At 42.0% G+C, this 17,536-nt stretch overlaps 1 protein-coding gene across 1 annotated transcript; it reads right to left on the bottom strand.

Annotated features, from left to right (window-relative positions):
* Nucleotides 1-3,465: 3,465 nt before the first annotated feature.
* Nucleotides 3,466-16,428, bottom strand: LOC119724954 (proton channel OtopLc-like). Its single transcript, XM_038196286.1, has 7 exons — nt 15,968-16,428; nt 9,502-9,685; nt 8,564-8,826; nt 7,097-7,301; nt 6,453-6,574; nt 5,858-5,917; nt 3,466-4,988 (listed from the first exon to the last, which is right to left on the bottom strand). The coding sequence occupies exons 1-7, from the start codon at nt 16,155-16,157 to the stop codon at nt 4,072-4,074; spliced, it is 1,941 nt and encodes a 646-aa protein (XP_038052214.1). The 5' UTR covers nt 16,158-16,428; the 3' UTR covers nt 3,466-4,071.
* Between the last annotated feature and the right edge of the window lie 1,108 nt (nt 16,429-17,536).

Raw genomic sequence — 17,536 nt, 5'->3', positions numbered from 1 at the left:
TATATTTTCATCGTCGTCAGATGTGATTTTTAAGAATGTAGATATCGAATGACCCATTTAAAGCCACGGCTTGTACAAAAGATCTGGAGGCCTTCAAGAGTGTGGTAGTTTGGGGTCAGTGAAAAATGAAGGACATTAAATTTGACTAAATTACTGGGAAACTAATTGAAGTGAATCATTTGAAGTACAGCGTCCTGCACGAGGCCAACAAATAGTTCTGCTTCCGGTTACACTCCCTACCCTTTTCTGACAGCCACTACCCTATTTTACATGGGGAAAATGAGAACAAAAACACCCAAAACCATCAAACGAAATTCCCTACATACCTACACTATTTTCGGATGCCATGTAACCGGAAGCAGAACTTTTTTTTTTTGCCTTACCACTGACATGCAGATGATGAATGGTAGGAGGATATTATGAGAACGGTCCTTACAGTTAAGACTACCCATGTTTTGGTGGTGAGAAATATGACCGAGCAAACAATCCACCAGACCACTCTACTGTCTCATTGACTCATATCAAACAAATGCTAGAATGACTAAACTTAACTGAAGTAGTAAAGTACTGAACAAAAGAAGAATGAAAATGAACATTTATTGCTGTGTAAATAGGCCTTATTGTATAATGAATTATGTTTAATGTAACTAGCATTGCTGCTCACCCTTTGCACTTGAGAATCATCCTATTGACTACTATTCAAATGTTTGAGTTCATCCCAGGATGTATAGCATCACACCAACTATCTCTGCCCTCACATGTCCTGGCTGTGGAGAATCAATCAGTGAAAAGTGCCTTGCCCTAGGACACATACCATAACCCTATTGTAATAAAAGTTGTCAATCTCAAAAAGAATACATTCCAAACATCCATGATAAAGGATATCTGCTTTATAAACGGAAAGTTTAAAGGGGCATCTTGATGAAATAGGTCAGGAAGTTGAAAAAGCCCAAAATAATCTGAGCAGGAAATGCATGTTTAGTGCCGACTATAAAGGGACACAGCCAGGAGATTATCAGGGCGTACGGTTTCGGATTAATTGGGCGTTCCGGCGACGGCAGACTGGCTCATGAGCATGTGCTGTCCTGCGTAAAGGCAGGCTGTACTCCACTGGGGAAAAAATCGGCAAAGCCTGACATCATAGTGAGGCGTTCTGGCAAAAATGAGACAGAACTGGGCACTGGTCGAAATGAGGTTTAGCGGGTCAGGATTAGGAAAGAGAATACAATTCTTCTTAAAATACCGTTTGTTGCACTTTAATCGGACATTCCGTTGGCAGGCTATGGCATTTTTTAAGATCGCACTATGGAAATGCCAAAAAAACCCACAATATTTAGAAAATTAGGCCTTAAAAGTTACGAGGTTTGTATTCGTGAAAATGAAAGCTGACAATTGTTTGTTTCCCTTGAAAACACAATTGCTATACTATTTCTTCAAAATATATGTAGTAAACATTATCAGATATGACAAATATCAATAAACCTGAAAATCGAATCGCCTCATTCGGGTTTTGCATTTTTCTTTGCAACGGCTTGTGCCCTGTTACGTCTCATTTTTCCAGAAAAACAACTTGGAAAAAATTGAAGAGTTGTATATAATGTATTGACTTAACTAGTAAGGACGTATGTAAATATCGATGGTACATGTTATATTTATTTAGTGTTTTTTCTGAATAGCTTCCTACTTAAACAGCATGAAACTCTATTTTTCTATATTCTCTATTGTGAAGTGTATGATGTAATGTACATGTAATAGAATGCATTGTATTTGCCGAGTGTGTTATAGAATTAATTATAGAATTATTTTAAAGATACTGTTAATGCCACATAAACAACCCTTGGGTGTTAAAATGCTGGTCTTTCTCACCCACCCAAAAGACACTTTGAACCTGTTTCAGACGCCTTCGCAACGCGTATTCCACACCCTCAAATTTGGAATGTTTACCGGATGAACTTGTTAACAAGATGACGCAAAAAGCCACACAGAGCTGACCACATTCATGTTATGTATATATTTGCCAGTCACAATATTATTTATATCAATAGCAATACGAATTTATTACATTTATTAAAATATTTTAGACATTCCATTCAGTGTTAGCAATACATAATGAGACTATTTATACTGAAGTATGGGGGGAAATTAGTAAAAAGTAAGTAATTTCCAAATTCCGTTACAACAGTTTTCGTGTTTTTGAGCACGTTGTCTTTTTATATTTTTATTTTTCATTTTATTTATTTTTTTTCATATTTTTTTTCCAGATTCATGAACTTGTACTGTGATACAGCACCTCGACGCTTACGGCAAAAAAATTACAATCGTACCATTTAGAATCGCCCAGTATGTCATCAAATCATGCAACCGTTATATAACCATATACAATGCAATGACAATAAACGCCTACTGTGGGGTCGAATCAAGATTACCATAACAATGGACCGATCCATTTAAGCCCCGCCCACTATACGCACGTGATCGGCAGCGCACGCCCCACGCGCCTCTTCAATGCCACGCGGCATGAGCTCATACGCGCGGGTCATAGATACGTTCACGCAGACTTGTTTCAACTTGGTTACTCAGTAACGGTTGTGATTGGCTAAAATATCAAGGGGCGGAGCTTAATTGACCAGTCTGGAGTACGTATTGTATACCAAACAAATAAACCTCTAATAAACCACAACTGGTACATCACTGCCAGAATCCTCACCATTCATCTATCTTGCTTCAAAACAAACATACATTAATGTCATGATACGAGGCTTCATATTATGCCATACACTTTGCAAAGGTGTAATAGCATTGCTACATGTATAACGAACGTTATCCAGCGGTATAACTTTATTTTACAATGGTATCCAGCCATTTTCCTTTATACAGGGGAAGCATGCATGCAGTTTTTCATATACATGTATAGACAGGTTCCCGCCTTTAAACTGTCAGCGATGTATTAAATCAGTTTTTTTTACATTAAAGTAACGTTTATACACTTTCAACAATACCTGTACAAGACAGTCTGCGTTCACTACTCGATAGCAAGCTGCTTGGCAATGCAAGGGCAAAGGCAGAAATATACAAACACTAAGGCCAAAAAAAAGAAATAAGTCGGTCTCTGGTCAGCGCGCGCGTCGATTTTAATCATGCGCGTCAATCTTTTTTTCCAAAAATGTTCCGCGGTAACCAACAGCGCCCTCTATTGCCGCACCTCCTCATTTTTTTTTTACCAAAGAGCACTAAGGAATGGCAAATTGCACCAAGGTAAATGATCGAAAGCACCAAGGCAAATTATGGAGGACAACAATGTACATGAGGACACCAAAAAAAGCAAAAAAGTACCCCACCTTGTCTGTACAATCCAAGCTTGAAGAAAAAAAGAAAGCAAAAAAAAAAAAGAAAAAAAAGCCGCGTCGCCGCGTCAATTCCGGAACTTTGGTTCTGACCAGAGACCGAATTTTTAAATGTTGTTTTGCCTAACAGCGACACTAGACCGATACATTATTAAGCCACACCCCGTGACGCTTTGACCAATCACAGCCTTGAGTAATGTACGACATGCGTCTACAAAAAGTACGACATGCATATTCAAGTAGAATTTGAATATGTAATATGTTATTGAAGAGGCGCATGTGCTGTTTTCCTACGTGCGATGTGGGCGGGCCTTAATGTAACGGTCTATTAATATCAGCTTTATTTCTATTATTTTGTTAATTGATTTAACATTTTATGTAATGATCATCACTTGTATGGGTTACGGATTGTGTACACATGCGATCCAAAAAACCCACAAGGGATTTGTTTGGTGATTTTAACTTATCGATTTATGGAAAGAACAAGTCCGCAACAATTAACGTGTTTTGCTGAATGATTGTTATTATTGTACATTGTACACAGAGCAATAAAATCGCTGCACTTGCAACTTAAGAGCGCAATTGGCCTAGTCTTTTTTTATTGCAGAGTTGGTAAGCAGTTCATTCCCTTCGTAAGATATTTCAAATAATCGCTTGTTACATGGAAACGCATGGCGGCCTCGCCCTCCATTTCCTACCAAATGCGGCCACAGCATCAGGGCGCCCCCTAGTGGTGGTGCCCGGCATTAGCGTCCACGCCTGGCAAATTCCAAACCTCGAAGAAGCACGCGGTGGAGTGGAATCGGAAGAGGATCTCCAAGGGCGCCGCGAGATGCACGATGACATACCAGGTGGTGGCTCCGTAGAAGCCGTTCTCCAAGGCGTACAGGTCGTAGCCTCCTTTCAACTCGTAGGTGCTGATCAGCCACCAAGTGATGTTGGCCACCAGCAGGAACATGAGAAGCTGCTTGGTACGAGTATGGCGGAAGTCGGCCGGCGGCTTGCGGTGCATGGCGTCAAGGATCAGCACGCACTGCAGCACCGTCTGGATGATGTGCGAGAAGTCATCGAAGAAAACCAGACCAGCGTGCAGCTGTCCGAGGGAGGAGATGGCCGCCACGAAGGTGTAGGTGCTCTGTAGCAGGCTGCCGCCCACGCAGATGAGCAGCAGCGCCGCGTCTACCCGATGCGCCGGGCCTGAATGATGGTCCTGCTGCCAGCCGCCTTTGTGGATCCCAATAAAGGCGCCTATACAGGCGATGATGCAGACAAGATTCAGGAAGACCCGGTAGCCACGGTAGGACATGAAGCTCTGGTCTCGCTTCTCGTAGTCTCCCAGATAGATGATGTTAAGGATCAGGATGATGACACCACACATGGTACAGAGCACGCCAACCAGCAGACCGCACTCGAAGCTGAAGTTGAACTGACGGGGGGTTTGCTCCTTGTGTGGATGGTGCACCCGTCGCCCGATGTTCTGCCACATGATGTAGGCCATGGCACCGGCAATGATGGTGTACTCGATGGTGAAGGAATACAGGAAGACAGAAGCCTTATACACAGCACCGCTTAGACCGTCAGCTGTCTTGCCAATGTAGCAGGGATCCACAGGGTAGCCACCCGTACCATTGTAAGTGGTGTTGTCTTTTTTGCGAAGGAAAATAGGAAAACAAAACAACAGCCATTAAAATCTAAGCAAATTAAGGTTTAATTTTATTGAATAGCATTCGAGTATCAAAACGTTCAAATGTAACATTCTTTTTTTTTTTTGGCTTATGGTTTTAAAGAGAGGTAGCAAGTGCCCTACTTCTACAGCTGTTGTATGTATTATGTTGCAACTTGCACGACAGAAGAGCAGGGTCGGTTACCATTGCTGCCATAGACTACGTATGTGCATTCATGCCGTGTTGATGTCGATGTGAAGATCGTCATAATGCTCACTTGCACAGTTGGAGTGTTCGTCCCACTTATCTCTATATAAAGACTGGATAGCGGATATGCATACAACATTCACACAGTAGACTTTGCATATTGACCAATTCGCCCCCGGTCTCACGAAGATGGCCGCGTATTAATACGAACGATCTACGCGTAAATACGCGCGCATTGTATCAACAGTTGACGCGCATTTTGGTAACGTACACATATTATGATGTTCTAAAAGGAACACATTTCCGTAGTGATTATTATTTCAAAAACGCCGAAAAAGTGATTTGCAGCATTATAAAAGTAACCACTACGTTAGAAAAATTGTAGTAAACCTTGGTCAGTTGGTCAGTGGTGGTGGCCAAAATATAAGTCAAGTGAGCCGCGACGTTACAAAAGAAATCAAGCTGTCTATAAAGACGACAACTTGTCCTTTGTAGATCACCAGCCGGTCTCATCAATATGGCGTCAAATTCGTACATTGTGCGGCTCTTTATTAGCTATCCAGTCTTTATATAGAGATCAGTGGGTTATAGTATGAGTGCCGGACTGGCTTATTATACATAAAGTTTACTATTAGTACTTACACTTGCCGTATAGGTTGCCGCCCTCTGCCGACACAAGATGGCCAAGCTTCCCGGTATATCCTGACAACAAACAGGTAACAGCAGATCTCAAATTAACTGGAAAAGGCTCACTGGCAAGTAGGTGTAAAAGATGTCAACGAAAAGACCCGACTCGAGCATCGTCGGGTTGGCGTAGCTTCCTCACCGAACACTCTTGTGACCCGGGTCAGAATGACACCAAGGACGACATGAGGATTTGTATGCAAGCTACTCACTGCTTTTCAAGACTCGGGGGGTTTCCTTTCAGTCTCTAAAACCAAGTAATTCTTTCACTTTCGGTATTGCTCCTGCTTCTGAGCTACAGTTATCTTGTACATTGGGTGAATTGGTTGCATTATCAGCGAGATTGAAATATATGGTCAGAGGCGGATTTTGCCTTTTCTGGTTAAGATAAAAAAAAAAGTGCAAGGTCCCCAATGTCATTCAGTAACTTAGCAGTGAGTGTCTTGACATGGATGCTTATTCGAAATTCGGCCATCAGCCATCACAACACCTGCGAAGGCCAGGCGATTAATATCCGCGTTACTTTTTGCGACACGACGTTTTTAGTTCTTACCTGCGTCATGTTTGGCGTAGCTAGACTTGAGATAGTCCAACAAAAAGTCCTCCCACGTTTCCTCCACCAGAGTTCGCACGCAGAGTGCTGCATTCGTTGCCATGAGGTGCATGACCGCAAGTCTATCAACAAAAGTACAGTAGATACTTTTTTTGTAACAAAAGCTACTTTTTTGACTGGCAATATTTCTGTTCTCCTTCATGGCATGCCAGTCCATCAATAGATACTGCCCAGCAGATGCCGTTACTCATTCATACTCCTTTGTGAGAGAAGCCAATCGGGGTGATTTGACTTGCTCAGGGACACAACGTACGGCCGGAAGTTGGATTTGAATACCCGACCCTCTGATCAGGTGTCACGAACCTTAATAGCCACACTCAATTTTGAGGGTACTTCGTGACCATGGCTTTGTTGTTTTGTCATTGGCACACTTGGGTGGATAGTCGTAGCCGTTAGCAACATGCTTTTTGTTTGACCCACCAGGAGTCAAGAACCCTAACAAATTAGTAACGTCCCTCACAATATTGAGGGTACTTCGTGACCATGGCATTATTGTTTTTTCATTGGCACACTATGGTGAATAGCCGTAGCCGTTAACAACATGAGTTTTTTGGGGGGACGGTTCAATGTGCAGCATTACGTACTTGGCGATGGGCTTCCAGCGGACGATACAATACTTGGAGAATCGCCAGAAGTAGTAGATCTGAAGCATAGTGAAGACCACGCACAGGATGGAGCCGAAGGCGAAGACGCTTTGGTTGCCGCAGTTCTTCCCGCTCATTTCAATGTAGGAGGCGGTCCTCATGATCATCCACAGGGAACCACCGATCCCGAAGAAGAGAAGACCCACTGAAAGAGAAAAAGAAATCCGCTCGTTTACCAGGTAATACGGTGGAAAGAACTTCATTCACTTTGACTTAACAGAATTAGACTATAAGATTATTAGGCTTTGCATGGTGGAGTATCAGTATCGTTTCGTTTTGCGGTAACACCATGTGGTGATAACTACTGTCGCTGAGTAGATATTTAGTTCTGATAAGAACTTGTCCTGCATATTATCAACTTTTGCTAAGTAGTTTTAGTTCTGATAAGATTATCCCTGCTTTAAGTTCTAAACGAACTTGTCTTTGGTCTCAACTTTCTGACTAGCTTGCTCTCGTCATGATCAGGAGACTGGGGAGAGTTGGAGATGCTGCTCCTTAAGTAGGCTGTGTTAGGATTGGGAGTGCTTGCGTTGGTAGATTCTGATTGGATTAAATTATTGAATTGGGTCAGAGAAGAAGTGAACACCATAACGAACTTCGTGGAAATATCCAGATTGGAGAATATTCATCTGTTTTGTTTACATCGCCTTAGATGGCATCACTGTCCTGCTCTTGTCTACCCATGTATGCCCTATATTGGAATCCACATCAGCTCTTAAAAAAGCCAAGTGCTCCAATAACATTACATAATAGCACTTGATAAAGACACAACGCTGCACTTTAAGGAATCTAACGCACAAAAGAGGTACACACAAGTCTACAACGTTTCACAAGAAAATCGTTTACGCATTGATTCCCGCCATCAACCTCGATTTCCATCCGTATATTTCACGAGGAAATCATAAGTCTAACTTATCCTCGGCAAGTTATTCGTTCTTGTGAAATTGTTGTTCCCGAACGTTTCTTGTGCATACAGTACATTTGGCTGCCTCCAAGTAGCACACTTTGCCTGAGGCCATTTCATGTAGTTATGCTAAGACGCTGGGATCCAGTCAAAACCAATGTACTTCCATGACATCTTGGCTGGTAACCAAGTTGTGCTAAGCAATAATCTTCTGTGCTTAGCAAATGTCTGTGCTTACCATGCAGTTCCATGATATTAGCGCACGCACCCGTGTTTTACCATACTCTCGAGGACAATGCTTTGTGTTTCCCTTTGTCCCTGTAATATAACACTTTCCCATAGACTAAGCACACTAACTAACTACAGGGGACCGTTTCCGACAAAAGACCCGACTCCCGAGGACTGAAAGGATCTCAGTTCTTCCTTTGTGTATCGGTCCTCGGTGTTATGTAGAACACGTACATATCCCCTGGTGCGACTTGGTTCTTATTTGATCATCTTACCGTACAAGTACCGGCTTCCAGCCTCGGCGTCCGTCCGCTCCTCGTCATCGCTGGCCGGTAGCGGCCGCTTGAGCACCACTACCACCAGTATCCAGGCGATGGAGATCAGGTACAACATGATGAAGAAGCCTTCAACGTGTGCCGGCGTGACAGCGTTCACTCCCTCGGAGTAGCGGAGGAATATCTGAGCCGTGTCTAGGACAATGACGATGGTCACCACCACCATGGCGTGCATCATGCTCAGGAGGGTCCAGACATCGTCACTAAAATGGAACAAAAAATGTATTCACTGCCTGGGTTCGAGATCTCAGCAACATGACGGGAGTCCGTGGTTATTTCCTTGTCTGTCATATGGCCCGGGTTCGAGTCCCACCCAGGTCCACATGTTAAATGGGTGCTCATCCTTTACCAGATTCCGTCCTTTGCCATACTGATTTTTCTTCTGTGGTTTCCTTCCAACAGTTTAAACAAAATTGTCGCCATTCCCTTTCCTGTAAAGATTTTGAGTAATTCTTGGTTTCTCTACCAGAAAATAAATAATAATGATAATGCATTATATTTTTGTTATTTGTATTATTATTATTATTATTATTTTACTTCATTGCATTGAGTACTGACGTCAGCATCGTGTGATGTACAGTGAAATCTCGATGAGTCAAATCTAAAGGGATGGATAGAAACTTTTGAGATATCCGAAGTACAAGTAACACAAGTTCCCAATTTTCTACGATCGCGTACAATTGACCTATCGCCATTAAATTTGCGAGTTAGCCACGCCCCTTAGAACACCCTATGGAATGTGTACGTTAAGTTTTGTTTGTCTCAGATTTTGCGCGTTCCGCGTCCATTTGTATATCATGTAATTGGTCAATATTTCACAAGCTGCGTTGACGCGATTCTAACGCAATAGGTTAATTTATCGCCTATATCAGACTCACTTATCGTCATCGTGCCCATCCTCCATGAGCCTCTCGTTGTAGTGATGGGTCTCCGGTTCGACTCCAATATGAACCCCTGTCGGGTATCGTAGACTCAGCTCCAGGCTTCCCATCTCTGTCCCGTCTGCTTCTTGCACGCGGTAATTCTCACTCGGCGGATCGGGAGAGTAGACGATGTTGTAGGCTGTGCAGAACGAGAAAGGATTATTTTGGAAACCAATGCTATTTTGTAATTGAAATAAATGGGAGATCCAACAGCAAGAACGGCGTAAAGACAATAAAACAACCATCCATGAAATAAACGTCTACACTAAATGTTGCAGATTATCACTTCCTTAAATTTTTTTTTTGGGGGGGGGGATGTGGGGAGGGAAGGGCGTGAGTGAGTGGAGGTGCTATTTATCAACAAATTAGCTGATAACATTTTGTCTTCGATGCATTTTAATGAAATCATCTCGACAATTTTTTACTGACAGTGAACTTTAAGCTTTCTTACAAAAACATACAATTAAAGAGACACCTTTTTTTTGTAAAATCATCTTTTGACAATAGTATGAACATAGAAAAGGCCCGAAATTAACCATGGAATTACTAAGCTTCGCGTATACTGGCGCTGCAATAATGTATATATAATATATTGTGAATCTTAGCGTCCTCCCAGGAGGCGCATGCACTCGACAGAAAACTCAACCTTCAGTTGGGAGCAACAACCGGTTTTTTTTTAACCCCATGGGCCCGGGGAGCGGTCATGGCCGCGGCCGCTAATCCTCATTGGAATGCATGTTTTGCCAGCTGTGGTATGCCGTGGCACACGGCTAGTGGGTAGTTCCACAGCTGCTGCTTTTGTGCAGTCCCGCTACCACACAAAGGCTGTGCAGTCATGCGGGCCACTTGCTCTATGTGTGGAGGAATGTCCCCATTATAACCCGTGCTTAAGGGGCATCTTTCTGGCTGCGTCTATCATTGGTATGTTCCCCGTACCACATGAAGCACAATAACTATTTCATATTCCCAGTAAAGTAACTTGCTCGGTGACATGAGAAATTGGTCATAAGCACCGTTATGAACACTCCATCTAAGAAGTAATACAGCAAGCAGACAGTTTGCAACGAGAACCCACGTTATGAATGATCTCTTTCAGTAAAGGTAGCCCCATATGGTAGCCCCCTAACAATTACATATGTTTCGTCTTTTCCTTGTATTTTGCCGTTTAATGGTCTTGCTTTCCTATCATCACAAGTTGCAGTGTTGGTGACTGTACACCTTTTCTTGATTTGTAATCTTTTAAGAAGACGTTTGTAACAATTAAGCGTGTCCTACTCAATCCATAATCCGTATAAAAGACGGCTTGTATGAAGACTGCCCACAGGGACACAAGTCTAGACTTGCATTTTTACTCAGCAGTTTAAGATATTCTGGATGTCATACACCAGACCTGTAAGCTTGACTTATGACGCTGATAAGCCATAAGGAACGGGCCCAGTTTGGAAGTATCGTGGGTCAAAATCCGTGCTTCCTGTTTCGAAAGCATGGACCAGCCATTTCTCTAAAAATAGCAGTGCTGATTCGAGCAATGACGAAGGGTTGCGGATGAACGCAAGCGTCGACCTGGGCCTCGGCTCTGGGCCTTCCGCGTTGGGGACCTCAGACAAAACGCTTAGCATCCTGCAGTAATAGTAAAATGTTGTCGAGAACGTATATCAATTGAACTTGTAGCTGATTATATTAAGTTAACAGACAGACAAACAACAGAATTTCAGGAGTTCATTCTAGCTAGCCACGAAAGTGTCCGGTTTATCATTGCATCCGGGCAGCCACCGGAGACCTGCTGGCGAGCTGGCGCACTGGTGGTTGACACCGGTGCAGACACGAGTATCACGTGATGACTCGTTCATCGAACGCTATCCAGTAAATTTTACTTACACGTGTAAGCTTCTCGAACGCACCCATGATGAACCATAGATATAGAATATTCTATATCTATGTGATGAACACGCAAATATTCTGCGTGCACGTGTCATGCGCACGCGAATGTGTTGATCCTGAATTGACCTATCGCAGTTTGCGAGTTAGCCGCGCCCCTTAGACAACCATATGGAATAGACCGCTTGCAGACGCGTTCGATAATTGACGCGCTAAGGTGAGCGACGCCATGTTATGGGACAAAATGTGCGTGGATATATATACGCCTGTCCCACAACATGGCGTCGCGCGCCTTCGCGCGTCGATTATCGAACGCGTCTGCAAGCGGTCTATTACGTGTTCGTTCAGTTGTTTGTCTCGGATTTGGCGCGTTCCGCGTCCATTTGTACGCGATTCTACCGCGATATGTTAATTAGCAGGTGTACAAACTCCCTCCAACGACACCCTTCAATATGGCGGTGGGGTAGTAGGTTTGATCTAAGGGGTACTATTTAAAAATATTTTGCCCGACAGTGTTTAACCATTATTTTTTACAGTTGGCCTATACTGCACCCTTAATCGGCCTATCATGACAAATTATTGTCATAGTTCGGAAAGGCATGGGTGTAATCAGCACCTGCTTCCCTGATCACACAAGGATTTAAAGTTTCCCCAACCTTGCCTCATCACAGCAACCACCAACTCCCACGCATGCCAAATACAAACCCCTCGTAACTATGCACCGAATAACCTTTTAGAATAAAAGAAAGACCGAATCACCGAACATGAAAGAAAGACTAATTTTGTGATATGGTATTAAAATCAAGTATGTATTTTTGGGCACACTCGGTTCAGATTTCTAGATTTGATATTGCGGCTACCAATCAAATATGCTGCAACCCAAGAGTTCTTGGTTTGAGATCAATGGTTTAGACCAAGAAAAAAGTATGAAAGCTCAATTCTGAAGTGGGGTCAGGGAACCAGACTACAAGAACAGATTAGTTTTCTTGGCTTTTCAAGCATCTACAAGCCCAAAACGTGAAACAAGTCAGTTTAACAATATTTGTCTATAACAAAAGCAAATGTACGTCGTACAGTCCCTTTAACGGAGGTCCAGAACACTACAGTTAATCACTACAGTACAGTCTCAACGTAGCAGTAACAAGTAAGGCCTTTATACCGCGAATTTTGCAATACCAGATCAGGCTGGGAGATCGGATAACAGTGACTCATTTCCAGTCGACCGAAGCCCATAAATAGACGCGATTTGAATCAGTGATTTTTGAAGTGGATAGACTGTGAAAGCCAGGGATTAAAGTTGGATACTGGAGAAAAATGTAATTGAAAAGGAGCGTTCTTTGAGATTTCCACTAGGTGCATTGCCTATGTCGTAATTATGTATATCGAAATAACATCCGTAATCAAATAGGAACTGTATTTTCTCCATTGTTTTCTTAAGACAAGGTGTCCACTACCTACATCTGCCGTTTGACAGAGGACGCTTGTACTTGTAGGCTGTTAATATGTGAATATTTACGAGGTTAGATTACAAGACTGTCATTGGGTCTTCTTTGGTTAACATTCTTTTTTATTTGACCGGAAACTTTGCGATTTGCAACAAGTTCAATAGTAATTGAACTACAATACAAGTTGTATGTTATGATGCGGGCTAATACCGCCACCAAGAGTTGAAAAACCCTTCCAGTAATGGTTTCCAAGTATACATTTTCTGCATAGATTTTCTTGAGATCCCACAAACAAAATCTTAGCAAATATCTCGTGACGTTAGAAAAATTCAAAATCCGGTAGCATGGATGAAAAACAACAATTGTAACTGAGCAATAACGTCCATTGCAAAGGCAAGGTTGTCCGGCAACCATGTTCAAGACCTGTCTCTGACACACGACTTAACTTTGAACTTCAGGTACCTTAATTTGGAAGGTCAATTTTCTCTAGGACACCCACGCCTGCGCAATATCCGGGAACGTTACGTGGGAGTAGGGGGACTGTATTACATCAAGTCCTGACCGCTTGTGCGTTTCCTCAATTAATTAAGTATGCCATTGAGCAACATCCTTCCCATGAATCATTGCATCTTTGGAGGGTCAAAGGTCAACGGGGTTAACAACACAGAACTGGTAACTATGTGGGTAGGGGACACTGTCGGAAATGGACATTTTTTGATCATTGTGTCATGAGAGACAAGCAACTTTTCTCATTAATTAGATTGCTATTGTACAGCACCGCTGTAATGCGGCGTTGAAAATGGGTTTTCTTTTTTTTACAAAACACATTATTTATTTCCTTTGTTTTACTTCAAATGAAATGTATAGTCCTACCTAATTTATCTAAAATTTCTACCCAAAACTCGATTGGAGTCACCTTTTCATCTTAATACTTGTCACAAAAAACCAGAAGTATTTTAAGTACTTTATTTAACACAAAATGTTAGTACTTTAACTAAAACGAGTTTAAGTACCTTAACTTATTATGTTTAAGTACTTTTACTAACCATAAGTGGTGGGCAGCCACGTTAGTCAGGCACAAACAAGGGAAAAGTAAGGTCCCACTTACTTAATGACTTACCAGAAAAAAAACTAAAAGTTTGCATAAGCTTTTTCAGCTACAACTACTTCATCTGATGCACTAAAGAAAGGCACATAATTATTGTACAAGCCTTGCGTGATGATGCCCCTGTTCATTGCATCTGATGAAGCAGTCGCAACTACAACAGCTTATACAAATGATTACTTCTGTTCTTGTATAGTGCTTCCTTACTTTTCCATGGGTTTTAACTGACAAACAGTCTGTGAAGAAGCAAAACCTAATGGATTTGCGTCACCCAAACGCAAATTCCATCATATGAATAACTTCCAAATAGTTCAAGTCCATGCCTTGTATTGTTCGTACACTTTGAGTGGAAAGGGTCCACATCTACTAATAAGGTCGCTCCTTCATTTAAATTAAAACAAATGCCACCTCGAATATCAGCCTGGCTGTAGGCCTGTTTATGTAACTGCGCCTATTTTAAGGCACTGTACTGCTCATCACGCGCCGGCTGGAAATTGAGGCAGAAATATCGTGACTCAGTCTGAGCCTTGTCGGAGTTAGACACTCGTCCTATCAACTTCCTGTGGAAGGCAGATATTTCTGACCAACCCTCAGTTCCCTTAAAAAAAAATCTGGGCTAAAATTAAAGCCAAGCCTGCCGAATTTGGCTTTACACTGTGCGTCATTTACCTCAGGATTCTCCCCACGAGACTAAACGTTACCGCCTGACAACTGACTGAATAAAAGAGACCTGTTATTCTGGATCGAAAGTTTTCTTTTAAAATTCGTTTTAATTGTGGAGATGAATCTATATTACTGATATAACAGGTGTAAGTTTCACAGTGATGGACACAATTATGTAAGAGGCACTTAACTGTCATAACATTGTCTTCTTGGAAGAAGAGATGTGAAACAACATAACAGGATATGGCGAATTATGATAGCAAACAAAGGGAGGTGATTATTGTCTATTCCCTCCAAAAGAGAGCGTGTGTTTATTGCGTCATTAAAAAAAATAGTGATTTCGACAGCCATTTTTAGCTTTTCATTCAGAAGACCAAATATGATGCGCATATACGGTTGCCAGTGATTTAATTACAACTTTACAATTTTCAGTTTTTGTTTTTCGATCACTCCTTACCATTATAATAAGGACTCGGAAATAACCAGTTCCTTTTTGTATGGAAATATAGATTGGTACAAGAAGACTATTGTTACTGCACGAAAGTACTTAAGAATTCCAATGAAACTGTAATATGGCATCTTAGGATGACACATTTCGCTACTGCATGTAGATGTCTTACTTCTTGCCTTTCACAGACAATAAAGGAAATACAGACATTTATTTGTAGATAAAAGTTCAGAGCCATGTCATTTTAAACTCTGGCTTTATTGAAACGCCTAGAAAACCGAAAGATTTCTTGTCAGCACGCGCTCTATAATTGGTCCGGAAGCAGCTAAGCATGAATCATAGGAGCAAGTCAAATCATAGCCTGGGCTAGCCTCTTCATCGGCGGTATGGACAACACTATGGCAAGTACCACAGCATCTGCAAAGACCAGGCTATCATCAAACTGCACGTTTTTGCAAATCTGTGGTTATAATTAAAAATGTCTTTCCTGTTCGGAAAGTTGGCCAATTCATTTCTATTTGTGTATTATAGTATAAATAATCATATAGCAAAAAGTGGGAAAAGTCACTTTAGGTTCAGATATTGTTATTTTCCATTTAGGCCTAGTTCAAAGAATTGGTTAAAAACTGTCCAAATTTGTTGTAACTTAGAAATTCCTTGTCATTTACAAATTCCATATTAATCTCATACGCCAAAATGGAAGTTATTTTCTTGAGTTCGCGCTGATTTCAACTTTTTTACAAGAGCTTTGTTATTTGGAAGTTTAAGAAAACATAGCTTTCAAGTTCTAAAATGGGTCTCCTAACTTGAATCATGCAGACGTTCTTCTTATTTTCAAACCACGCCTTATTTGACTTGTTTTAATCACTTTTCCACTCCTACCTTTGTTGACTTTCTTCTTGGTCCGGTCCCACAGTGAGTTAAAGTTCTGCTGCAGCGAAGCCAAGTTGAGGGATGGAGGCCGGTTGTGGTCTACCCGGTTGTAGTCCTGCTGGTACCGCTGCCCACGTCCGAGGGATGAGCACTGCTGCTGACCAGGCTGGGCTCCCCCACGAAATGGGACCACATGCATCCGGGAAGGCCTAGTGAAGACGACTGCTGCACCGAACTTACCCACTTAGCGCCCCGTCCACTCTAACCAATCTCCCGTGCTTTTTATGCCGCGCGCCGGTCAGCCCTCTCCACAACTAACAGGTCACGTTGTCAGTCAATTAATTACCACTCAATCTTTTTTTTTAACTTCTTGTCGATGGAAAAGACACAGTCGCCTGTGCCTAGACTCGAGCCACGTTGACTTGCGATAGGAAGAACGTGTTACTGACGGAGGTCGGAAGTGCATTGCAGTTGACGTATATCGGCAACTCCAGCTAAAAAAAAGGAAGAGAGAATTAAGGGTTGGGGAGATTATGGGACGTTCCATTACAAAATGGGGAGACAATGGACCGATCCAGTAAGTCCCTCCCACTGCGCGCAAGTGGGCAAATTAACACGCGCTCCGCTCCAATGCCACACTGCATTTTCCTGCCGCGCGCATCATACGCGCGTGCACGCATGTCGGACTTTTGTGCACGCACGTCGTACATAAATCACGGCTGCGATTGGTCAGAATACTATGGGACGGTGCTTACTGGATCGGTCCATTGGACAGATTTAAATCAGTTTAACGCGTGTTCCACTTATGAAGTCGTAGGCCCATTAATAAATCTAAGATGTATATATTACATGACTGCAAATGAAATGCATGTGAACTTAATCTGATTTGACCAATGGAACGATCCACGTCTTACAAGACGGTGACGTTTTTAATGCTTGGATGTTATATTTTGCGAATGACGGAGATGAGGGGGCGGGGTTACCATCAACACTTGCACGCTGAAGGCCCCTTAATAAAGACACATCACCAAGAAAAGTTGCAGCATGGACATTTTTGGTAAAAAAAAGACCCAAAATAGTGATGTATACTTTAATACACCAATGCTTAGGATGTTTGCATACCAGAAAAGGAATCTACCTTTGCTATTCGCTCGAAACACATTTTATTTATTTTATTTATTTCATTCATCATCCAACAGCGCAAGCGCCAAAGACGGATGGATGAATTGATTAATTTACAATAAAAAAACAACAAATAGGAATCAAGACATCAAAACATTAAATTAAAAAAATACCAAACAATGCACAAAATGAAACAGGCTCACTCTGTGCTTGACTATCAATAAATGGGTATTAAACTGACTCTTATAATCAGAAACGAAGACCTGTTAAGTGTTTTGTGTACCGGGCTGACCAATTTTGTTGTGCTCCAAATGATAATAATAATAATAATTACCCTGGATTGCACATTTTGGGAGACATTCCCATAGACTTGTGCACTCAATTTTTCAAACTTAAATGTGCCCTAACCCAATATTCCCTTGTCCTTTCTCCACCAATTTCGGTATGTTTGCTAAT

This window comes from Patiria miniata, unplaced genomic scaffold (assembly GCF_015706575.1).
Source record: "Patiria miniata isolate m_02_andy unplaced genomic scaffold, ASM1570657v1 HiC_scaffold_18, whole genome shotgun sequence".
NCBI classification, from domain to species: Eukaryota; Metazoa; Echinodermata; class Asteroidea; order Valvatida; family Asterinidae; genus Patiria; species Patiria miniata.
The sequence above is the reverse complement of the archived record's forward strand: the minus strand, read 5'-3'. Positions and strand labels throughout refer to the sequence as shown.

Bases quoted from the DNA above. Each gene is read 5' to 3' on its own strand.
- LOC119724954 (XM_038196286.1), bottom strand. From the start codon at position 16,157: ATGCATGTGGTCCCATTTCGTGGGGGAGCCCAGCCTGGTCAGCAGCAG. The intron at 9,686-15,967 runs GTAGGAGTGGAA...CGTTCTGCACAG, and splicing joins CAAGAAGAAAGTCAACAAAG to CCTACAACATCGTCTACTCT. The intron at 5,918-6,452 runs GTAAGAACTAAA...GTTTGTTGTCAG, and splicing joins CTACGCCAAACATGACGCAG to GATATACCGGGAAGCTTGGC.